This window comes from Orycteropus afer, unplaced genomic scaffold, assembly GCF_000298275.1.
Source record: "Orycteropus afer afer isolate SDZICR_OR568_19922 unplaced genomic scaffold, OryAfe1.0 scaffold00075, whole genome shotgun sequence".
NCBI lineage: Eukaryota > Metazoa > Chordata > Mammalia > Tubulidentata > Orycteropodidae > Orycteropus > Orycteropus afer.
The window spans coordinates 11,806,362-11,821,479 of NW_006921662.1; the positions used below are offsets into that span (position 1 = coordinate 11,806,362).

At 44.2% G+C, this 15,118-nt stretch overlaps 1 protein-coding gene across 1 annotated transcript; it reads left to right on the forward strand.

The window, feature by feature from the left end:
• Window positions 1-4,912: 4,912 nt before the first annotated feature.
• LAX1 (lymphocyte transmembrane adaptor 1) lies at window positions 4,913-14,915 on the forward strand. The gene is made up of 5 exons (XM_007941170.1): window positions 4,913-5,001; window positions 7,915-8,024; window positions 9,867-9,977; window positions 10,553-10,638; window positions 14,130-14,915. Exons 1-5 carry the CDS (start codon window positions 4,913-4,915, stop codon window positions 14,913-14,915), a joined length of 1,182 nt encoding a protein of 393 aa, XP_007939361.1.
• The last annotated feature ends 203 nt before the right edge of the window (window positions 14,916-15,118 follow it).

Genomic DNA, 15,118 nt, shown 5'->3' on the forward strand with positions numbered 1-15,118 from the left:
AGAGATACCACCTCAGAAACCCAAGGACGGGTCGCTATGAGTTGGGTTGAAGTGGCATTAATTACATTCACTATGTTCTGCAACATTTATACTTTTGTTTTTTATAAAACAGATACTTGGTCACTGTAATAAACTCAACCAATAATTATAGAGCACAAAGAAGAAAACAACAAACTACCTTAAATCCCACAACCCAGAGATAGCTGGTGTAAACTTTTTAGGTGTCATCTTATTGAAATTTAACAAGAGATAAAGAAACTGCTGTTAAAATGAAGGAACTCCTGCAAAAGTTCAGAGGTGACAGTGAATTGGGTATGTTTGGAAAGGAGGGTGCCCACTCCTTCAGGGCAGGAACAGTGCCTGTTTCATATATAAACCCAGTGCCTAGTGTTGTACAGTGAAGATTTCCCACTAATATATGTTCAAGGAATAAATTAACAAATGGAAAGTGGCCAAGGGAAAAAAGAAAGATCAATGTGAAAGAGGCAATCCATTAAATATAAAGAAATGAGACTAATGTCATAATAATACAATACATAGCAAACCAAATAAACCAAACAAGTTGCCGTGGAGTCAATTCTGACTCAGTGACCCCATGTGTGTCAGAGAGAACTGTTCTCCATAGGGTTTCCAATGACTGATTTTTCAGAAGTAGATGGAAAAATGGCCTTTCTTCCAAGCTGCCTCAGAGTGGATTCGAACCTCCAATCTTCCTATTAGCAGCTGAACATATTAACTGTTTGCACTACCCAAGGACTCCAAATATAATGGGTTCCTATTTAATGAGCTCCTGCAAGTGCCATGTCCTGAGCCAAGCATTTCTCATTGTTGTCCCAATTAGTTCTTACAACAGAATTAGGTAAGTAATATTATTATTGCTATTTTACATCTGGGAGCTCTGGTAGCATAGTGGCTAAGACACTTGACTGCTAACCAGAAGGCTGGCAGTTCAAACCCACCAGCCACTCCTCGGAAGGAAGGTTGGGCAATCCTACTTCCATAGTGATACTGCCTCGGAAACCCAAGGAGGGGTTGCTGTGAGTCAGGGCTGACTCGATGGCACATAACAACACCAACAACAACAATTTTACATCTAAAGATACACCCAAAAAGATTTGATGACTTGCCCAAGATCACCCAGGTAGTAATTTAGGATTTGAACTCAGGCTGATACTCTTCACCCAGTGATTCTGTCTTCTCAAAGAAGACATCAGAAAGATTTCTGACGTTATCAACATCATTAAAGAGGTGTGTAGCCCCTCCCCCTCAAGTGTCTTGACTCCCTTGGAAGCTCAAGTTATGACTTCTTACTTTAAAATCATACATCACAGTCAACCCATAAAATCATCAAAAGTGGTTAAAGAGAAATTAGTTGTTTTAGTTACCTAGTGCTGCTCTGACAGGAATATACCACAAATGGGATGGCTTTAACAAACAGGAGTTTATTCTCTTACAGTTTGGAGGCTTTAGGTCCAGTTCAAAGTGCCAGGCTCCAGGGGCTGGGTGAAAGCCCCTCAACCTGGGGCTTCAGCTCTGTTTCCTGCTCCCAGCCCACTGAAGCTGGAGGCTTTTCTTCTCTCAGACAGCTGCCAGCTGCTGAGGCTGACAAACCCAAAGTCGATAAGTGAAAAGGCACAGTCCCAACGTTACCCAACAACACAGTGGGCCACTGATTCAAGTCCGTTGAAAGTCCCAAGATCGGCAGAGCATGGCAGGCTGCTGAACAACATGGCTAACGCAGGGTTCAAGTGTGCCATAAAGTAGAGACCATTCCCAAAGCTGCTTCTTATATATGGGAAGCAGCCCACCTCCCTAAAGCAGCTACACAGCTGCTTGTGGTAGATCCCAACAGTGGAGTTGATTGCCAGTCTCATCATGGGGAATAACTACCACTGGCTGCCCAGCCATTCAAGCAGGCCCAGCCAAGTTGACCCACAACCTTAACTACTACACTAGTGTGGTGGTTAAATTTGTGTGTCAACTTGGCTAGTCCTGTTTGAGTGGCTGGGCAGCTGGATGTAGTACTCCTCATGATGAGACTGGTAATTAACTCCATGGTGGAATCTCCTGGGAAGAGCTGAGTAGCTGCCTTAGGGATATTGTCTGCTTCCTGTACATAAGGAGAAGCCTTGGGGAATGATCTCTAGCTTATGACATGCTTGGGCCCTGCATGTAACCATGTCGTTGTTCAGCAGCCAGCCATGCTCTGCTGACCTTGGAATTCACAATGGACTTGAATTAATGGTCTGCCATGTGGCTTGGTAACGTCAGGACTGTGCCATTTTATTTGTCAACCGACCTTGGGCTTATTAGCCTCAGCAGCCAGGAGCTGCCTGAGTGAAGATAAGCCTCTAACTTCAGTGGGCCGGTAGCAAGAGGCAGAGCTGAAGCCCAAGGTTGAGGGGCTTTCACCCAGCTCCTAGAGCCTGGCACTTTGAACTTGGACTTAAAGCCTATGAATTTTAAGAATAAACTCCTGTTTGTTAAGGCCATCCAATTTGTGGTATATTCTTGTCAAAGCAGCACTAGGTAACCAGAACAACTAGTTTAAAACATATACCCTGTTTCCCAGGAATGAGTGGTTTTCTTCCACTACTATGAGTAATCAATCATTCCAAATACCTACTTTTGTTTTTCATTTGCTGGTTTGATGGGTGTTGTCCCACTGGGAGGAAAAGGAGAGAAACTTGGAGAGCGAGCACGCAGGGCCTGAAACCTAAGCTCTGTCTGTGACCTGGAAGCCCATGACATGGTCAGCCTCCTCTAAGAAGGCTATTTCACTCAAGTTTGAAGGCAGCAGATAATCGGATGAACAAAAGGGTAAATTGATTTGAATGTAACTAGATGGGTGGATAAGAGAAGTGAGGGTCCTGAAATGGTCACACACAGGAGGAAATGCATTTTTTTAAATATTTTAAATTAACAGTCAGCCTTCCTAAATGGGAAGAATGTGGTTCCGAGGTTTGATTCTGTCTGACCTTACTATAAACCACCTTCTGAGTTCCCCATTCTCACATAGTCCCTAATCAGCCAGGAGCCACTGATGAGAGGTCTTCAGGGCACAGGGGTGCAAGACAGGCCTGGAGGAGCCTTTCTCTTGCATCAGTTCTGCCACCTGTGCAATGGAGTCTTTCCTGTGACGAGTCCTAGTTCTTATTCAGACCCAATCCAAAGAAGTCAGCTGAGACTCAGATTCCAACTCTTGGACTGGCCACCTCCAGGCTCTCTCTGCTTCCTGCAGGGTAAGGCTGCTACTGAGAAGGGAGGGTAGTAAGACCTCAGAGGTCTTGGGAAACCCACCAGGGCCAATATGCAGGTGAAGGGGCAGAGCACCAGACAAGGGCTGATTGCTCCAGGAAGCCCAGGACTTTAATGTTCACTGGAAGGAGGTCAGAGAGAGACATGGTGATAAGGTACAGGTTTTCTTTTCCTCTTATCCATCTGGGACTCTATTTCTGTATGGAAAATGAAGTCAGAAGCTGTTTTTTACACCCTCACAATAGTCTTAGTGGCCCCTTCTCTTTGGACTCTTCCAAGAAACAAAGAATTTCATGAGGTTGGTAGAGGGAGAGGGGTAGGGAATTAGAAACAAATTTTGAACAACCTTCAACATTTGGGACACTTTGGGCAGATATAGGGAATGAACCATGTGGCTTCTGGAGTAGGTGCCCAATAAATAGGTCTGTGGTTGATCCTCCCTGAAGGCCCAGAGAGCAGGACATACCAGCAGGCAGGAGTCACTGGGGGCAGCCCTGTGAACCCAGCATTGGTTCCATTACTAGGGTAATACCTAGGACACAGAGGTTCTCAAAATGTGAAACACAGACCATCTTCATCAAAGTCACCTGAGAAACAGCTATTTCAAAAGCCACTTAGCTACCCACCTCCAGCATCCTCCACCCACTGAATCAGAAAGAGTGCCAGAAATCTACATTTGTCTCTAAAAAACATCCTCCAGTACTCCTTAGACCTGTTTAAAAAAATTAACTTGGAGGCTTCATAAACTTATGTGTCTCAGATACCCAGGAGAAGCAATCATAAAGCCCTTACTGCTCTGCTCATTTTTAATCACTCTCACAGTGGACTACAGAGCACCTGGCCAACTCAAGCACCAGAGGGTTGAAGATATGTTTTCTGCTATCTTTATTAAGAGCTGAGTAGCATTTCCTGTGCCCCGTGCTTCATTAGCACATTGGTGGTATCGCTTCCTGTGACTGACTCTCTGTTTCCATTCTGGCAAAGTGGTTTGCTCTTCTCTCTCGGCGGGGGGGTGTTGGGGGTTGTTGAAGGGGGAGGATGAGCTTCTCCTGGGCCTCTTAGCAGTGTCCCCTCTGTGGTGTCGCTCACACTCCTACCCGAAGACTGAGACCATGGATGGTTCCTGAGCTGCCTCCCTCCGTAGACTGCACTGGGATGAGATCTCACCTCCTGAACTGGTGTAGCCACATCCAGGTAGAACCAACCTTTGGTTTTTGTAGTCTGGGTCAAATCAGCCTGACATTTCAGGGGCAGGGACAAGTAGGAGTTTGTTGGGGGAAAGAACATTCTAGAGAGAAAGATTGGGACCCTTAGAATCAAAGAAATAAAAAACAGAAGCCTTTTGTTTGTGAAGGACTTCAGTGGATAAATATTGAAGATCAAGAAATCTTATGAGCAAAATGTTGTCAGTTAGGAAGTATTTTGAAGAAATGGAGACCAAAAGGCTTTCTCTAATTTTATAATATGTCTACTAACAAATTATTTCTATCACACATGATGTTGTGCAAAGTACAAACCAATTTGCATTTTCTCCTGGTTTCAGAAACTTAAGAAGAGCCAGGAAAAGTGACAGGCATGCTGGCTTGCTGATTATGACTGAGAGAGGGCTTAGGAGGAGAAACACCCATTAAGCCTCGCAGGGGTCCATGTGATGATGGATCCCATCACCACGACCCTTTCAGAAATCAAAGAGAAGACCTTGGAGCCCAGCACACAGCGGGCAACTCTTGACAGCCTGGATGGGTAAGTGACTCTGGTGGTGAGCACCACCATCCTCTGATTTAAACAGAGGGTCTTGGCCTGCCTGGGGGCCTTCTAGCATAGCAGTACTGCTACCCTTCACAACGAGGTTGAGATCCACTAAGACCACCAAAGTCTAGGCTCAGAGTTTTCTCAGTCAGGCTGGGAGGAATGGAATAGGTGTTGAGGAGAGAAGGAAGTTGTTGGTGGAAAGGAAAAGCTGAGAAAACAGAATTTTCTTACAGCTAGCTTCCAGTCTGATTGGATTTCCCACCTCTCTGAGGCCTTGATCACTAGCCTCAGTGTTTCTTATCTCAGGGCTCACCAATTCACTCTTCAAATAAACTAGATCCCATCATGACGAAAACAAAATGCCCATTTTCCACAGGGATGTTTTCAGGTCTTAAAACTTGCCATGGATGAAAAATGTAATAATAGATGTAATAAAGAGATGTCTTTAGGACATAAAATTTCACAGAATATACCATGGATGTAAATTTTACTGCTACAGCTTTCATTTTCTCCTACAAACAAAAATAGAAAAGCCCAGCAGCAGTTGAAACTTCAGTAACAATGGTAAGTATAAATTTTGGTTCTATGAGAACAGTACAAGCCAATGGTATAAATGTTAAAATTGTCATAGTTTTGGAAAATAAGTGTTATCACCATGACAAAAAAACACATGCCACTTGCAGGTGACCAAAGGCATTGATGGAGAATGAATTCATAGAAGTTGTCAGAATCCTGCAACATCCTCCCCACCCCCAGCTATTTCCATATTCATTCATGTAACAAACATTCATTTAGCCAATATTTATCAGGCCCCTACTAAGTATCAGACACTATTCTATCTCTAGGTAAATAGGATGAACAAGTCTCTGACCTCCTGAGGCCTACTGTCAAGTGGTGGGAGGCAGAGGATAAACAAAGAAATGTATAATATCTGTCAGTCATAACTCTATTGGTTTGATGGTTTATTTAAAAATCAGTGGGTTTATGATTTATTATGACGGTGCTTTGAAGGAAAAAAAATAGAGCTAAGTTAGGAGACTGAGAGCAAGGAGTGGTCAGGGAAGGTCTGCTTGAGGAAGTAATATTTCTGAAGAGATCAGAATGAAATGAGAGACTGAGCCAGCAGGTGCTGGGAGAGGAGGGCTCCTGGCAGAGAAAGCAGCAGGTCTGAGATGGGCCTAGCTTAGCATGAGCAAGAGAAAGCAAGGCATCCTGGTGATCAAAATGTAGGGGACAGTGGGAAAGTGGTAAGAAATGTGTTCAGGAGCTTAGCAGAAGTCAGATCATATGGTGCCTTAACGTTCTTAAGAGGTGGGGGCTATGGACTTTATTCCAAGTGTGGTGGGAAGCCATGACAGTTGCAAGCCGGGGAGGACTATTCAACTCATAAATAGGAAGTGGCTCTGATTGACTGTTTAGAAAGATCAAACAAGCTCATATATGAAGAAAGTTTGTTGGGGGCAAGAGTGAAAGCATGGAGCCCAGTCAGGGAGGTTACTGAAAGGCCCAAGTGAAAGTTATGATGACTTCCACCAGGGTAGTAGCATAGGAGGAGATGAGAGGTGTTTGGATTTGGGATAGATACATGCCCAGGGTAGAGCAGACAGAATTTGCTGATTGCCAGGAAAGTGGGACAAAAGAAAAAACAACAACAACAACAAAAATAGTAGTCAAGGATGACTCTAAGGTTTTGAGCCACTAAGCTAATGGAAAACACTAAAGGAAGAGCAGGTCTCTTTGATGAAAACAGAAGTTCTGTTTTGGACATACTTGGTTTGAAATGGCTGTTAGGCAACTTAGTGAAAATGTCAAGTGGAAAACTGACTAAAGAAAACCTAGAACGCAGGAGGGCAAAAATCCTCACAGAGGTTCCCTGGCAGATAACTTGGTTTATTTTGGGGGTAGCAGGGCTGCTACCTGAATTCCTGCTGTAACCTCACTTGACTGCTTCCTGTTACAGTGGGCACAGCCTCCTGGGGTTATAATTTGAATACATTTCACAACCAAGGCAAAGTGGAGGAGTAATTCCAGCCCTGCCCAAGGAGTTGCAAAGTAGCACAGAACTTGCTCAGGGCATTTGCATTGGTTAAATTCCACACAACACCAGAGTGTTGCCTGGAGACTAGTTCCACAACTTGGTGCTGTGGGGGTTACTCAAGTTCATGCAAGTTGGACTCTGCCATCAAGCCACTCCCTAATTGTGAGTTGAGTAAGCCTCTCTCCTGTGAAAGCCAGGAAACCTAGAGGGAGAAACAAAGGGAAGCAAGGGCAGATGGACTTGCCTTTGCAAGTTTGGAGTTCAGTGTGGTAGAGTAGAAAAACCATGATCTCTGGACTCAAACAGATTTAGAGATAATTCCTTCTCTGTTACTTCCTAGCTGTGTCATCTTTAACAGGTTATTTTAACTTTCTCATCTAAACCTCAGGTTCCTTGGCTGCAAAGAGAGATAGGAGATTGTTACAAAGATTAAATAATGTTCACATGCAAACGCCTGGCTCACAGTAGGCATTCAAAGGGGAGAGGTCCCTTTCCTCCTTGTGTAATTCCTCACTATCCTGAAGTCACTATTCAGAGATACCCTAGCTTTAGACTTCCTTCTTGGGGGTCCTGTTCCAAATTCTCAGGGCTCTAACTCCTGGGGGAAGCTTTTTTCCAACCTCCCACTTTCCTGTGGGGAGCTCTAGTGGTGTAGTGCCTAAAGCATTTGACTGCTAACCAGAAGGCTGGCAGTTCAAACCCACCAGCCACTCCTCAGAAAGAAGACTGGGCAACCTACATCCATAGTGATACCACCTCAGGAACCAAGGAGAGGTCGCTATGATTTGAATCGACTGGACAGCAGTGAGTTTGGTTTTGGTTTTACTTTCCTGTGGTGGGAGTACGATGCTTGGTTTTTGTTCTAGGGATAAAGACCACAGTACCAGCATCTTCTCTGGGTTTGCGGGACTCCTTGCTACCCTCCTCATCCTCGTGGTACTCTGCATCCTGTGGAACTGGAATAAATGGAAGAAGCGTAAGTCCTTTGTTCAAAACTGAGACACACTAGGGTTCAAAATTGAGCCAGTTTTTTTAAATAATTTTTTTTATTGTGATTTGGGTGAAAGTTTACAGAGCAAATTCACTTTCCATACAGCAGCTCACATACACTTGGTCTCATGACATTGACTGCAATTCCCCACAACGCAACAGCTCTCCTCCCACTTCCTGTCCATAGTTACCCCTTCCTTGTGTTCTTCCCGCCGAGCACTCCTGCCCCGTGACCTGTCTCCCTGTGCATAAGCAGCCCTTCTTTCTCCCATGATTGTTCTCTCCAAGGTGTGTATCTACCTAATGCAAATGTTCACCTCATATGCCTGTCTTTTGTTTGGCTGGAAGCCACAGGAGTGGGTTTAATTCCAGGCCTGAAGGGCAGCTAGGAGCCATAGCATCAGGGGTTCCATCAGGTTCTATCAGACCAGCAAATCTGGTCCCTTTTATTTTTTTTATGATTTTGAGTTTTGTTCCACATTGTTCTCCCACTGTGTCCAGGATCTCCTACATAGATCCCCCTCTGAGTGGTTGACAGTGGTAGCCAGGCACATCTCGTTCTTCTGGTCTCATAGTTGTATAGGCTGAGGGTCACATGGTGTACCAGTCCCTTGGACTAATTGTGTCCATGCTTCTTTGGTTTCCCTCATTCTTCTTTGCTCTGGATGAGGAGAGACCAATCATTACCTCTAGATGGCCACTTGTAACCTTTTAAGATCCCAGTCACTACTCACCAAAGTAGGATGTGGAACAATGTTTTTGTGTAGTATGTTATGCCAATTGAGCTTGATGTCCCCTGCTACCATGGTCCCAAGCCCACAGGTCCAACTACTTGCTCCCTCTAGGTAGCTGGCTGTGGCCAAGAAGTGACTACAACCTTGTTCCTTGTCAGCTCTACTACATACTGGGGAATTCTTATAGAATATACCAATACACTTGTAGAAACATTTGTCTGCCAAACCTATACATGGTCATAGGCACACTCTCTCCTGTATAGACATACCTAATAGTTCAGCCTGTCCACCTATCTATCCATCCATAGATCAATATTTGCTGTCACTGACAATGCAGTACTGTATGTGCAAAAGGGTTCATCTTTGTTGTCTGTACCTCCTATGTACCTCTCTATGTCTTCTTCTTCCTCACAAAAATGAGCCTGATTTTTAAAACCTGGTTTGGGCTATCTATTCTCCCATATCTATAGGATTGTTGTGAGTCAGAATTGACAGCAAGGGGTTTGGTTGGGTTGCCTTTTTAATCTCCCATACCTAGTGTCCCTGGGCAGAGCAAAGAGTTAATGTGCTCAGCTGCTAACCAAAAGGTTAGAGGTTCAAGTCCACCTAGAGGCACCTTGGAGGAAGGGTCTGATGATCTACTTCCAAAAATATTAGCCATTGAAAACCCTATGGGGCATAATTTTACTCTGACATATATAGGGTCTCCATGAGTTGGAATCACTCCACAGCAGCTGTTTTTTTAAAATCTCCCACATCAAGTTATTTTTCAGGACTGAACCATTACATTAGGGAGTCCTCTGTTCTTATCCCACACACTAGTCAGAGTCTCACTCAAGATCCTGAGCTGAAGCTTCCAAATGCTCAGTGTGAATTGGCCCAGTACCCCTATGCTACAGTTTTCTCTTCCTGCTTCTGTTCACCAAGTTCCCTATTTGTCTAGCTCAAGTGGGATTAGGCAAGTCTGAAAATGTATTTTTTTATGATATATGGTGAAAGTGGGGAATTTTTCCAGGGAAAATTCCATTTCCAAGATTCCTCATTCTGTGCAGCTGACGTCTGCCATGACCCCCATCTCTCTGATTGCCTTGCAGGCTCAGTTCCTTACCTCCGTGTTGCTGTCATGCCCTTGATGAGCCTGCCTCAATGCAGGCAAAGACCCAAAAACATTTATGACTTCTTGCCTCAGAGGCAAGAAGAGCCAGGTAGGTTCTTGCCCCCAATCCATGGAGTCTAGATATAATTAACTTATCTTCCCAAGATATACCTCTTACCACCAGAAGCAACTTCCTCCAAGCTCTCAAACTTATCTGCCCCTCCAAGAACACCTAAGAGAATGGAATAGACAGGCTGCAAAATGCAGCTCCACTGGGGGGGGGGGGGCTAGAGAGCTCTTAAAAAGAAGGAGATTAGTCTGGGTTTGGGGTTCGTTTTTGTCTGGATGCTAAGGTAGCAGCAAAAGGGAGGGGGTGTCTAGGTGTGAGGAAAGCATGCAGAGGAGAACACGGCCACCAGCAGGGAAGATACTGCCCAGAACCTTTCTTCCCAGCCTCCCCAGCCCCTGTGCTAATGTCCTGCAGGGCCACTGGCACTGAGGAGGGTACTAGGTCCCAGAGGGCATCATCACAGTAGATCTGCCTCTCTGACCACCGAATACCAGGTCCCAGGCTAGAGATAATCAGGTACCGTACAACCCAGTTTCATCCATGATGTGGGAATTGTCTAGGATGAAGCCCTCGGAGGACACACTATCTTCAAGATGTGTTTTCTGTCTTTTCAGGGAGACATCAGTCAAGTAGTACTCGCATTTTCAGTTCTGAGAGCCTCCTTTCCAGAAATTCTGACAGCCCTACCCCAGAGCATGTGGTAAGAGCTAAACCTCTTGGCAGACTTGGCAGGTCTCAGGCAGAAAAACAGAAGTGAAAGAGTTCTGGTCTCAGATCTTGTTTCACCTTGGGAAAGCAACATGTCCTTTGGAACTTGCCCTGCAGCCCTGTTAATAAATTTGGGTGGTATCTAGCCTCAGGACTTCCCTACTGCCCAAGGAGGAAAATTAAGAAATTTAAGAGCAAGTGCTTGAGGTTTTAAGAAAGATCAACTCACTGCTGGCAAGTTGGATCTGACTCATAGCGACCCCTCCTTGGGTTTCTGTGGTGGTATCACTGGAAGTAGAGTGTCCAACCTTCCTTCCCAGTTCAAACCCACCAGCTTTCTGGTTAGCAGTGAAATGCCGTAGGTACTACACCACCAGGTACCAGGGCACATATATTCTACAACACTATGTTAGAACTGAAATGGAATTGTTTTAGCAAAGACATGATAATTTGCTTATACAAATGACTGTTGATTCCTTTAAAGTAATCACCTCATAAAGGAACACAAATATTTGAACAATGCTGTTGATGCTCAAAACATATTTAAAACTTGCTTTGGGAATTACTTCTAGGGCCTGTGTCATGTTGTTTCAATTATCCTCAGTAGTAGAAATATTCCTAAGTCATTCAGCACTGGAGCTGAGGTATAACATGTTTGATCAAACTGGGGTTGTTATTTTAGGTTGTTGTTGTTAGATAGCATCGAATCAATTTTGACTGATAATGACCACATGTGACAGAGTAGAATTGCCACATAGGGTTTTTAGGCTATAATTTTTCCAGGAAGAGGTCACCAGATCTTTCTCCCAGAGAGCCACTGGGTGAGATTCAGCTGTCAAACCTTCAGTTAGCAGCCCATTGTTTAACCATTGTGCCACCAAGACTCTTTATTCATTCTTTGAATTTACAAAGAGAGAATTACAATTAGCAACTCTACCCCATGTTTCTTTTCTTTCTCTCTTTCTTTCTTTCTTTTTTTTTTTTTTTAATTGTGATTTGGGTGAAAATTTACAGAGCAAATTCACTTTCCAGATAGCAGTTCACATACACTTTGTCTCATGACATTGACTACAATTTACCACAATGCAACAGCTCTCCTCCCACTTCCTCTTGATAGTTACCTCTTCCCTATGTCCATCCCTTCATGCACTTCTGCCCTGAGCTATCTCCCTGTGCATAAACAGCCCTTCTTTCTCCCATGATTGTTCTCTCCAAGGAGTGTATCCACCCCCAGGTAAATGTTCAACTCATACGCCTGTCTTTTGTTTGGCTGGAAGCCACAGGTGTGGGTATAATCTTATGATTTGGCTCTGGAGGCAGCTTCCAGGGAAGAGCCTAACAATAATTCTGTGAGGAGGCACCAAAGAGGGGTTACTTTGAAGAGCTGGATACCCGTTTTCATAGATAAATTCATGTTTGTTTGTTAAGGAACAAGCTCTTCTGTCCTGCGGTCTTCCTAAGGCAAGTACAGTGCTGCTGCTGCTGATTTTGTTCAGTACCCATCCTCTCATTATCCAGACGTTTAGGTTCACTTACTACACAGCCACCTCCACAACAAACCAAAACCAAACGCACTGCCATGGAGTCACCTCAGACTCATAGCAACTGCTCCTTGGGTTTCTGAGGCAGTATCACCATGGAAGTAGATTGCCCAATCTTCCTTCGAGGAGTGGCTGGTGGGTTTGAACCACCAGCCTTCTGGTTAGCAGTCAAATGCCTTAGGCACTTAGGCTACCACCTTTTTGCTTCCTCTTCCTCACACATATCCCATTCCCTAGAGGCTGCTCCTGCTTGTTCAGACTTCCCAGGCAGCAAGTCTAAGGGGCTGATAAGGGGAGGAAGAGGTAAACTCCCCTGGCAATGCTTATTTCAGGATGTGAGTGGGATTTGAGCGGATTTTGCATTTAAAATCCCTGACTTAAGCCCATAAAGATATTTTATTTGGACTCCATAGGATTTTAGGAGCATTTTGAATCAGTTGCCAACATTGAAAAACTAAGAGATATCACACTGAAAGTCCAGATTTCCAACTTTTCTTGAAAATTCAGAAGTTCTGGAAACATCAAGCCAGCAGCCCTAAATGCCAATACCATATTTTGACACAAATAATAAGTGCATTATGTGGTTTTTTTGTTAACCTCACATAAGCCCTTTAGTCTCCTCTGCACAACTGAATCTGTGAATCAGTGCCCCTTTAATAATAGTGGTAATCCTTTTTTCTTTCTTTCACATTTTTTTATGTACCAGGACCTATTCTGAACACTCCTTGTCTTAGTTATCTAGTGTTGCTACAACAGAAATACCACAAATGAATGGCTTTAACAAACAAATTTATTTTCTCACAGTTTAGGAAGCTAGAAGTCTGAATTCAAGGCACCAGCTCTAGGGGAAGGCTATCTCTCTGTGAATTTAGAGGGAAGTTCTTTATCTCTTCTGAGCTTCTCTGGGCAATCTTCATGTGACTAGGTATCTTTCTTCCCCTATCTCTGCTCCTCTCTGTTTGCTTGTTTAATCTCTTTTATCTCAAAAGAGATTGAGTTGAGACACACCCTACATTAATCCTGCTTTATGAACATAACAAAGAAAACTCATTCCCAAATGGGATTATAACCACAGATATGGGGATTAGGATTTACAACATATATTTTGAGGAGATACAATTCAATCTAGTGACTCTACTAATCCATTTTCTCTTCACAAAAACCTTATCATGTTGATATGATTATCCCCACCTTATAAATTAGAAAAGTCAACAAATTACGAGATTGGGTAACTTGCCCAAATTCTCTCATCAAGTAAGTGCTGCAGCTGGGATTTGAAGCCCTCAGTCTGAACCTAAGTTTGTAGCTTTAGCCACTGTGCTATGTTACCTCTCTGAGGCTCTGCAACTCTGAGGAAGCCAACCATCCCCAGTTTATAATGGTCTTCCCCCATCCCACCATTCTTCCCTGAAACCTCATACTATGGTCAAAATCCAGTTGCAATTTATCATCACAATTTCACTGCTGTTTTCTTAAACTCCACCCACTTCCCTCTCACCTACTTGGCATCTAAAGCCTTACAGTTTGAAATCCATAATTTAGAGTTTCTTTCATGATGGAGCAGGAGAAAGATGTGGCAGTCTGCTTCCGTAAAGATTACAGTCTTGAAAACCCTATGGAGCAGTTCTACTCTGTCCCGTAGGATCGTCATGAATCACAATTGACGCTATGGCAATGAGTTTGATTTTGGTTTCCATTGTTGTTGTTAATGTTGTTATTTGCTGTGGAGTCAGACCCGACTCACAGCAATCACTCCTTGGGTTTCTAAGGCAGTATCACTACAGAAATAGATTGCCTAACCTTCCTTCCAAGGAGTGGCTGGTGGGTTTGAAACACCAGCCTTCTGGTTAGCAGTCAAGGCACTGGTACTGGGCAGGGAAGAAAAGCTTTGTCTGTATTTCTGTGTTCCATCCAATCACTGACCTTCTTTTCCTCTCCACAGTCCTCACGACCAGTTAATGTCCTCCAGGTGCATGAAGCCCATAACTCTGTCATGGGATATGCAGTGGGTGTCTATGACAATGCCATGGTGCCCCAGATGTGTGGGACTCTCACTCACTCAGCACACATCAATGTCAGAGCTTCCACAGATGACCTGAGCGTTTCTTCAGAGGATTCAAGGGATTATGTCAACATGCCCAGAGCAGAAGAGATTACTGAGAATCTAGCTTCCAACTCCCCTGGGAATCTCCTTGTCCTCCCAAGTGCACAGGAGCTGGACTTTACTGGAGAAAGAGACATGAGCTATAAGGGTGCCAATGACTGCACTAGATTTTGGTCTCCAGTAACTAAGAGCAGTGAGCAACTCAGTGATGAGGAAAGTTCTTCTCAGACTTCAAATGACTATGTCAACATGTCAGAATTAGATTTTGGGGCCACTAAAGGGGAACAGCCCTGGATGACTTTTGAGTGTTGTAGAGATTATGAAAATGTCCCACCAGCAGATGCTGATGGAAACCAGCAGCAAGTAGAGGAAGAGGTGAAATCCTTAAACACAGACCATGTAGAGGGCAGGACTGATGCTCTGGGCACGCACATTCAGCCTGTCATGCAATCAGGCAGATTCCTTGTGTCAGAGGATTCCATGGCCTTTCAACCATTGGCACAGAGTGGGAATAGTCAGATGAAGCATGGAGAAGAGATACCAAGTGAAGACGATAGTGACTACGAGAACGTGCTAGTTGCCACATTAGGAGGCAAAGACTATGAGCAGGGGCCAGGCACATAACTTCTTCCTGATGAATCAAGACCCAGCCACCCAGCTAGAAAGCTATGTGGAATGGTTTATCCTGCTAGATCCATAGCCACCACAGAGTCTAATGATGATCCATGTCCACTCTAGTGTCTCAGTGGATTCATTTGGTTAGGTTCAGAAGAGGCTGAGTAGGGAACTAAGAGGCTAGGATGGAACCGAGATTTGGAGATGCTAGA